The 9,842-nt window shown below is 41.2% G+C and overlaps 1 protein-coding gene across 1 annotated transcript; it reads right to left on the reverse strand.

Annotated features, from left to right (window-relative positions):
- Positions 1-3,427: 3,427 nt before the first annotated feature.
- On the reverse strand, positions 3,428-6,735 carry pou3f3b (POU class 3 homeobox 3b). Its single transcript, XM_015946744.3, has 2 exons — positions 4,811-6,735; positions 3,428-4,464 (listed from the first exon to the last, which is right to left on the reverse strand). The coding sequence occupies exons 1-2, from the start codon at positions 6,020-6,022 to the stop codon at positions 4,372-4,374; spliced, it is 1,305 nt and encodes a 434-aa protein (XP_015802230.1). The 5' UTR covers positions 6,023-6,735; the 3' UTR covers positions 3,428-4,371.
- Positions 6,736-9,842: the final 3,107 nt, after the last annotated feature.

Here is a 9,842-nt window from a genome sequence, read left to right on the forward strand (position 1 = left end):
TCCAAACTATATCTAGATTTGTTTATTTGATATTTTTTCCAGTGTAGTTAAAGATTATGAATGAGTTAAAACTTCAGCCAAGAACCATCTTTTTCGATCAAAATGTACATTTTACAAGACCATTAAAAAACACCTTTTAAACCCCTCTCATTGATTTTTAGGCTTTTATTTTGTAATTTAAGCCCCTTAAATTAACAAATTAACATTCAGATTTAAACGTAACTTTAATTATTCTGATTTAAACCATATCTAAAAGTCAACTTTAGAGATAAACTTAATAATTCTGCATTATTTTACAATTTAATGTAAACTGAAGCGTTCAGATGTCGCTCCATCTGCCACTAGGTGGCGCTGTAAGGCCAGGGAAGCCGCAGGAAACGAGCTGGAGATTAAAAAGCATCAGGAACATTTCTGTTTACACTAGAAGTTTTATAGGAAACAGTTCATCAAATCATCGGATAACATAAAGAAATTGAGATATATTAAATGTCTAATTTATTGACCCAGGAGAGGGTTTATTAAACAAACACGCGACAATTAAATTAATCCGAGAGGTTTGTCTGGAAATTTTCTAATAATCTGAAACGTTCTGACACGAACTGACCCAAAAACAGCCGAAACACCCAAAGGAACATGTACGACCAAATAACACAAAACTTGATGTGCTTTTGGGACGCAGCTGCGTGCAGTCCGACTATAAAAAAGTTAGAAACAGCGAATCGCGTCTCAGGGAACTTGGGAGAAGTTAAGGCTTTTAAATATATAAAACAAGAACTTTTTCTACTCGTGAATTCTGACCTGCACGTTCACACATAATTATTTAACTGGACTTTCCTTTAAATAAATATCTTCAAAATGGTAACTAAAGCACCCGAAAACCTCTTAATTTCATCCAAAGAGGCAGATGAGATGCTGAAGAACATTTCCAGCTTCAGACTTCCAGACATCCACTCCCACCGTCACCCATCCGCGCGCCTGCACGCTCACAAAACCTCGACCTTCACAGTTTATGAAGGAAACCCTCGAGAGTCACGTCACACGCGCGTACACCCTTTTATTTTTTTACTTTTATTCTTTCATTTATGTTTTTAAACATTTATCTGAAGGCGCAGACACAAATAAATGTCATTTATGTAGCACCTTCATCCTCCTCTTCCTCATGCTGCTGCCACAGAGGAGAACTGATGAGCTTCATTTACATAGAGGCCTGTCATGAAGATTTGCTGCTTTTGTTTTGGATTTGAAAAATGACGATTTTAGCCCACATTTTTTAAAAGATACGAACTTCAGATCAACTTTATATAACTAATATTTCAACAAAATAGGCATACTTCAAATTGTTGGTTTTACTTCATAATTCCCTAAAATTTGCATATCATCTATCTATCTATATCTATCTATCTATCTATCTATCTATCTATCTATCTATCTATCTATCTATCTATCTATATATATATATATATATATACATACTGATGTGTACATTTTACATAATAAAATTAACATTTACATCAATTCTATTCACTCGCGTGTAAATAAAATGTCTTAGAATTACTTAAATCCCGGCATCAACAGCTCATTTTTGCTAAAACGCGCTGAATAAACCAGCGGACCTGAAGGAGAACACACGCACTGTAAAACACCAGCAGTGATTAGGATCACAGATCAGCAGTCAGAGCGGATTCTTTATTATTTTTAATTATTATTATTATTTCTTCTTTTTTGCGCGTCTCTCAGATATCCTCCAGGACTCGCAGAAGGGAAACAAGCTCCCGGCGGAGCGCAGCTCAGGATAATCCATATTCATGCGCTCGACACGTGGAGTAAACATGACGGAGGAAGCAGTGTGGCAAATATAGATTTATACTCACACTTTCACCGAACCTCTTGCGCCTAAAAATGTATCAATCCGCCGCGAGGAGAAAGAAATCTCCTTTAAATACCCCATTAGGCCCCTTATAAATAGAAATATCCACTATAACCACCCTAATGCGTGTTTTAATCAAAAATTGACAACATGTTCTTTAAATCACCAATTTCGTGCGTAAAGTTGAAAAAACCCGTTAAAGTCGCAAGTAAAGCTCCAAAATACAGGTTTAAGAGGCTTGTTTAAAAGGGTCTTCTCTAGAATTTTTTTTCAAGCAGAAACCAGAAATAGAAATGGCTGGAAATGTTTTCTTACAATAAAAACGTCACGTGACGTGAAATCAATAAAAGGTGGATGTTTGGTGTTTAAGAAGCAGCGCGTCACTGAGGCAGAAAGGAAAGGGACACACACACACACACACACACACACACACACACACACACACACACACACACACACACACACACACACACAGCTGCTGCCAACACGAAGCCTCCATGCAGAAGCCAAAAGCTGTAGGCGGATCAAACCCCATTATGAGATTTAAAACTCTTCTTTTATTTATTTGTGTGTGTTTTCATTTATTTTTTTAATCTTCCACAAATATTAGGAAACGTCTGCACAGAGACACACACATGCATGTTTTTGAAACCCACGTGGGGAGTTGCAGGAAAATCGCTTTATTTCTTCACCTCGTGCATTTTTACGCGCAGGTTCGAGGCCCTATATATTTAAATTCCTCCTGGTTTTAGATGATCACATATTTATTTACATTTTTCTCACAATAAAAACTACAATATTTTAAATGAAAGATTCCAAAACTTTTGAAGGGCCACCCTACTTTTCCCTTGATGAAGACAAAGAAAAATGAGGCACACTTTCTCTATATCATTGAACTCCGTTGCTAAGCAACTACTAAGGGAAATCATCCGCGAAATTCAAATCCTGCAGCGAGAGGACACGTTTGGGGAGTTTCGCTGAATAGGCGCGCAAAGACAGCTCCAGAAAAAGACAGAGGAGAAAATAAAAAAAAAGTGTTGGGATTCTTATTTACTGCAGGAAGTTTGGATCAGAAGCTCAGACAGAATCAATAAGCGCTCTGACCCAGTGGCCCGGATTCTAAACCAACATGTCAGCACACACACACACACACACACACACACACACACACACACACACACACACACACACACACACACACACACACACACACACACACACACACACACACACACACACACACACACACACACACACACACACACACCTGCTCAGCTGGGGCGCAAAAATAGCGCACATTGAGCCATTTCGCGCAATTATTCCAACCTCCACCCTCCTAATAACTCAGGTTTTATTGTTATAAAGTTGCCTTTGCATTAAGACTTGAATTCAAAATGTAAACAAATACATTTGTTTATTTATTCGTATTTTTGCGCAAAAAATGTACGATTTATTTTTAGTTTTCTACTTTTTTTTAATGGGTGCGTATTTTCTCATCTTTGCATGCATTATCAGCACACACACTCTTCCAGAACACCATAGGAATAAACTGCACGGGAATTTTTGCGTTTCATTCTAACAAATTTATTGTCTCAATCAGCTCGTACGGAACCACTACTGTAAAATTAAATTACAATCCAAAAAAAGAAATGTTTTTTTATAAATGATCACATCAAAATATACCCTTATAAGAACAACGGTCAGCTGTGGTGAATTGTGCTCCTTCAAGAATACTACTAATGATGATAATAATAATAATAGTTATAATAATAATAATAATAATAATAATAATAATAATAATAATAATAATAATAAAAACCGGAAATGAAGAGAATGGGGGGGAAATGGGGGAAGATTCCTACACAAAGGATTAGGGGGGAAATAAATTACCAAGTGGAATAATCCATCCAAATAAAATATTAAAACAAGTCATTTAGGATGAAAAATATAAACTCAGATCAGAATCTGATCTCTATATTGCCGACTTTACAGAGTTTTTTTAATTTATTACCAAAGAACACTGCTAACAAAGGGCAGCAATAATCAGTCACACTTGGCAACAAATTATTTTTCTTCAAATAAGTGCAGCTGAAGTCTTTAATTGTCCGTTTTGTTGGAAAACAAAAAAAGTATTCAAGGGAGAAGAAAAAACTGAAGAAAAAAAATAAATCCACTGTCCTTTAAATAATGAGCAGAATAATAATTATAATCATGGTGGAAAAATAAGCCACGTGAAAGATCTTTCAGATCAGTCTTTTTTTTATTTATGTATGCTTTCTTCATTTCTGAGGGCCTCAAAAAATAATAATCCTCCACATGGGTGAGAGAAAAAGATGGAAGCCTCTTCTTGTTGGAGAATTAAAAAAATAAAACAAAAACAGGGGCTGCAGTTCATTCAGTCCTAAATGTACAAAAAAGGCTTTTGTTTCAAAAACCAAAACAGGGTCATAAAAGGTTGTTTTTTTTAAGAGAAAACCCAAATTGAAAGCAAACTTCCTGGAGTCTCAATGAGCCAGAATTACCTGGTGGAATGAACTTGTGGTTGTCACCCTCTGGTCGCTCGCTTCATCTTTTAAGTAATCTACTAAAAAATGCCCCTGAAAGAAAAAAGCAGAAGGAACCTTTTAGGTTAAGACATTTAGGGCCTGGAAAAAGGTGCGTTTGTTTTTGTTTTTGTTCTGCAGGTGAAAAGAGGGGGTTAGGTTGGGAGGAAAAAGAGGGTAAAAGCTTGTTTTTTCTCTTATTTCTGTTGTTTTTTTCTGGTGAAAAATATAACACATTTGCAGTCTCATTCTCACAATCACAGTATCAAAAAAATTTGGTGCTATCTCGGCTGATAGTCATGTCTGTGTTTTTTTAAACTCAATTTTGATATAAAATATTCTACGTTTCACTGAACATTCTTTTGCAGTCCATGGAGGGAGGCGGTGTTTCTGCACTCACATTGCCGACCTGAGAGTACACATCCTCCGGCGTCTGCGCCACTCCTGGGGGCGTCATCCGTTTTTCCTTCTGCCTCCTATTGCAAAACCAGACTCTAACCACCTCTTTCTCCAGCTGCAAGTTGTCCGCCAGGGAGCTGATCTCCTGCGCCGAGGGTTTGGGGCATTTCAGGAAGTGGCTCTCCAAAGCCCCCTTGACGCTCACCTCGATGGATGTGCGCTTCTTTCGCTTCCTGCCCTGCGCCGCGATCTTGTCGATGCTGGTGGGGCTCCCCGTGGACGAGTCGGCCTCCTCCAGCCACTTGTTCAACAAAGGCTTCAGCTTGCACATGTTCTTAAAGCTGAGCTGCAGAGCCTCGAACCTGCAGATGGTGGTCTGGGAGAACACGTTCCCGTACAGGGTGCCCAGAGCCAAGCCCACGTCCGCCTGCGTGAAGCCCAGCTTGATCCGCCGCTGCTTGAACTGCTTGGCGAACTGCTCCAGGTCGTCCGACGTCGGCGTGTCGTCGTCCGAGTGCGGGTCGTGGCTGTTGACGCCGCCGTGGTGCTGGTGATGCGGGTGCTGGTGGTGATGGTGGTGGTGGTGGCTGCCGTGGTCCAGGTCCGGTGTGTCGCCTCTCACCAGCCCGGGGTGCACCAGGCTCTGGCTGCCGGGACTCAGCATGCCGTTCACAGTGAAGCCTCCCGGCTGCGAGTAAAGGAGTGACTGCTGCTGCTGCTGCTGCCCCCCGGATATGGAGTTAATGTGCGCAGTCGTGCTCCCCCAAGCCCCGGCGTGCGTGTGATGGGGTGCTAGGTGAGGCGGCCTGTGGTGCAGCGCGGTGCCCGTGTGCAGATCGTCTCTGGCGGAGCTTTTGACGTCCTGCTGCTGCGGGCTTCCCGTCATCCCGACGGGGCTGGACGACCAGGGAGAGCCAGCTTCAGCTGCGGCCACCGCGGCTGCTGCTGCGGCCGCCGCCGCGTGCGGGAGGGACGTGACCCACTGGTGGGCATGGCTCAGCATGTGCCCCCCGTTGCTGGCTGCCATCGCGCCTTGCATAAAGTCACTCTGCACCATCTTGACCGAGGGGTCTCCCCTGTACCCCCCAGACCCGGAGGTAACCGCAGCGCTGCCCGGCTGCATGCCACCACCTCCGGAGTCAGAGTGCACGATGGATCCGGACGATAAGATGCTATTGCTGGGTAGATAAGGATTGGAAGCGGCGGTGGCCATTCCGTCAACCCTTATGAATATGTTTGTGTCTGACCCCCCCTCCCTTTCTCTCTCTTTGCTTTTTCAAACAGTCTTTCGTGCAAGCAAATTGTATCTCATGAATTATTCAAACTTTAAAAGTATTTGCAGCTTTTTGGCAAAACAATAAAATAAAATAAAAACATCGGCACACGCAGGAAAAAAACTAAAACAAATAAATGAAAAAAGAGGAGATTCACAACCAGCGTCAGGAAGCGGAGCAAAATCCGTATTTACACCATTCTAGCTCAGACTCGTCTGCCTGCACGTCGCTGAAATTAATTCCAGTTCATCAGAAGCCCTTTGAAACCATGCGCAGTCCGAAAGTTTTGATTGAAATTCAAGGGAGAGAAAGCAGCGTCCCAAACAAACTTTCGGTGGTCAGAAAAAAACAAAAACTTTCCTGAATTCTTCCAAGTCCCAGAAAACGTCTCCTTTGCATGTGGGAAAAACATGAGCAGAGAGTGTCCTCAGTCAGCTCTTTTGTAATTCAGAGATTTCTTCCCTCCGCTTTTATTCTTTTCTCTCCTCTCTTCTTTTCTAGCGCCGTAGCGCCTGTTCTCTTTGTTCTGTTTTGATGTGTATAAACCTGCCAAACCGCAAACCCCCGTTCAAGTACAATCCGGTGGAACAGTGCGCGCCGCCGCCTGCGACTCTTCTCTCCCATTCGCTGCCTCTCCTTTCTCTCTCCACTTCTCTCTTTCTATATCTCTCTCTCCCCCCCTCCGCCTGACAGGCCGCGTGGCTCCACCCCCCTCTCCCTCCTCCCCCCCTCCTTCCTCCTCGCAGCCCCGGGACGCGGTGTTTACCCCGTGCGTGCGCATTGATTGGTTACCTGGGGCGTGATTGGCAGGTCTTGCCAGCTTGGCTCACGGGCGAACGAACCCTCCTTCCGGCTGTTCCGATTGGCTGATTTCTAATTGCAGGTCAAAACAAACGGGGAGTACAACTTGGTAGTAAATAGAACTGAGGTGGTAGTACACAAACAGGAATGGAGACGCAACAAAAAGTTTCCAGCTCAGCTCCATTGTTGATAAATCCAAGAGCGCACAGATTCAAGATCCCGGTCATAATCAGGGATCTGATTTTGCGCCACAATAAAGCCACTTAACGGGCATAGTGTCTTTGTATAAATAAAAATAAATAAATAATAAAATAAAAACAGAAATGAAGACTGGGCTCATCGGGAGTTAATGCGCAAAGGGTTGCGGGAGCGCTTCCACGCGGAGACGAAGCAACCTGTGTGGAGGCGCGGTGACAGAGAAAGAAAGTGGCAACCAAAACAAGGGCAAATTGAGCGCTCCCCCGAGGGGGGAGGAAGAAGGGGTGCTAGAGGAGGAGGAGGGGTGGGGGTTTGGCTGTTTTGGCAATGTCTGTTTAAGCGGAGAAAAAGAAGAGAAAACATATCCAAAGATGTAGCCTCATCCCTCAAGATGACCACCGCACAACCCCAGAAATGAATGAGGCCTTTGTTAGAGCGCATCATTACAGATATAGAGCTCCAAAAGTATATGGGGCGCCGATTGGGAAGTAGTTTAATATTAAAATGTATAAAACCATATTTAGACTGAAATCTAAATATCTAAAGTAAACTGTAAAAAAGCAGAGCACGTGGACTCCCAACATAAGGTGTGTTGGATTATAATCCATTTAAAGATGGGTCGTCCTGGATTATACTTCAACAGCTTCCCGTGCACGCTCCAAATGAGATATTATGCTCTCTTCACCCTGCTTTCATTTATTAAGCTTATGGTGATCTGAAAATGCAGGTTAGACAAATATTTAGTTTAAAACCACATTTTGTCTTTAAATTTGAACATTTGTTTTGTATCTTTGGATCTAAAAGTCTAAATGAATGCAGTTGAATATTTTGGTTTAGTTTACTGAGGCAGCTTAAGCACTCAGACTGCTGCAAAAGCTATGAAAATAAAGAGATCCTCATGGCTCAGTCTGGGATATTAAGTGTGGGATCGTCCTTGATAAATTTGATGGAAGTTTGTGAAACGGATACCAACCAAAGGGACTCCAAGACCTTTTATCACAATTTTTAACCCTGCGTTAATTTCAGGGTTTTGGTTTGCAAGTAAGAAAATAATTTCACAACCTCAACATTTAGATTTAGATTTAAACATTTAGGTTAGGCAGAATCTAAATATTGGAACGTAAATTATTATTATGTGATTGTTTTAAACAATTTACTGAACACTACATTTATTGTGCTGGAAAACAAAAGTAACTGGCTCAACTGGGAGAACCATGAAGAGGTCCTGAGGTCTCAGAGTCCATTTGATTGTGAAGTTTAGTGACTTTGCCATTCCATGTATCTAATGATTCATGTTAGAAAGCCCAAAGAGTCCCTGTGATGTCATACAGAGGATCTCATTAACACTTCACAAAATGGGTCCCTTTATTAATGCCACTTAGTGCATTATTAAGCAATAATAAACAAGGGGTCTCTTTATTAATGTAATTTAGTGGATTATTAGACATTAATAAACAATGGGCCCCTTTATTAATGCCACTTAGTGCATTATTAAGCAATAATAAACAATGGGTCCCTTTATTAATGCCACTTAGTGCATTATTAAGCAATAATAAACAACGGGTCCCTTTATTATGTTACTTAGTGCATTATTAAGCAATAATAAACAAGGGGTCTCTTTATTAATGCAACTTAGTGGATTTTTAGACATTAATAAACAATGGGTCCCTTTATTGTGTTACTTAGTGCATTATTAAGCATTAATAAACAAAAGGTCCTTTTATGACTGTTATGTTAATGTCTGTGATTATTCTATGTTTTCAAGGATATGGACAGAGACAGTGGGGGCAGGGTTTTTCGGCTTAGTAATGCATTACATAAAATGATTAAGCAGTTGTTAATACATTATTTAACAGTTTATTAATGCCTAATAATGCACCAAGTAACGTTAATAAATGGACTCTTTTCTTGTTGTAAAGCGTTACCTGGATCTATTCCTGCATTTTATTTGTGTAAGCAACTTTAAAACCACCACATTTATAATTAAATGATAATATTTAGGTTTGATTCTTGTACATATTTGTAATTTGTATCACTGTTTAAACATTTGCGAGGCTTCGCTTTAAACCCAAAGCAACTAAAACTACATTTTTTAAAAGAAAGAGCTAAATGATGCAGAAATAAAGGTGATTTCATCTTACAATCAGCGCCTGTCTGGGGACTATATCCATCTGGATTACATGGTTTGAGCTTAAACATCATGAACTCCCAAATAACCAGACAAGATGACGCAGTGACTTTCTTACAAATGGGATTTAAGGGTAAATTTATGAGCCAGAACCCCCTCCTCCTCTCCATCTTCCTCCTCCCCCTCCACCTCCTTCTTACCCACGCAGGAGATTTCACTTGGACCAGGCTCAAAACCAAAGGGAACCTCGTGGATTTGTTTACACTGAATATAGGCTGGGGGCCAAAACTATGGGGCCCATCTATTCATTTACACAGTGAGGATTCCCGTCAGAATTGTGGCCGTTCCAATCCACAGCGCGCGCTCAGTTAGGGCATCTCACGCGCGCCTTTCCTCCATAATCCAAACCCTGAGAAACAGGGGGAAACCCCTTTAACATACATGAAAGAGAAGTGAAAAACCATCCCAGGAACGCTCCCTGAATCCAAATGCAAACACCCCTCTCTGATATATGATGTGTTTATTTATTATTTATTTGCTTATTATTATTAAAAAAACGTTCTCCAACTTTCCTGCTGGGGGAGTTCATTTATTTTCAAAGAAAGGGGGAAAGAAAGAAAAGAAGGGGGGAG

The sequence above is a fragment of the Nothobranchius furzeri genome, chromosome 2 (assembly GCF_043380555.1).
Source record: "Nothobranchius furzeri strain GRZ-AD chromosome 2, NfurGRZ-RIMD1, whole genome shotgun sequence".
In the NCBI taxonomy this organism is placed as follows: Eukaryota; Metazoa; Chordata; class Actinopteri; order Cyprinodontiformes; family Nothobranchiidae; genus Nothobranchius; species Nothobranchius furzeri.

What these genes read in the sequence shown, in the direction of transcription:
- pou3f3b (XM_015946744.3), bottom strand. Translation starts at nt 6,022, where the DNA reads ATGGCCACCGCCGCTTCCAATCCTTATCTACCCAGCAATAGCATCTTA. An exon ending in TGTACTCTCAGGTCGGCAAT is followed by an intron (nt 4,465 to 4,810) that starts GTGAGTGCAGAA and finishes TTTTTCTTTCAG; the next exon opens with GGGCATTTTTTAGTAGATTA.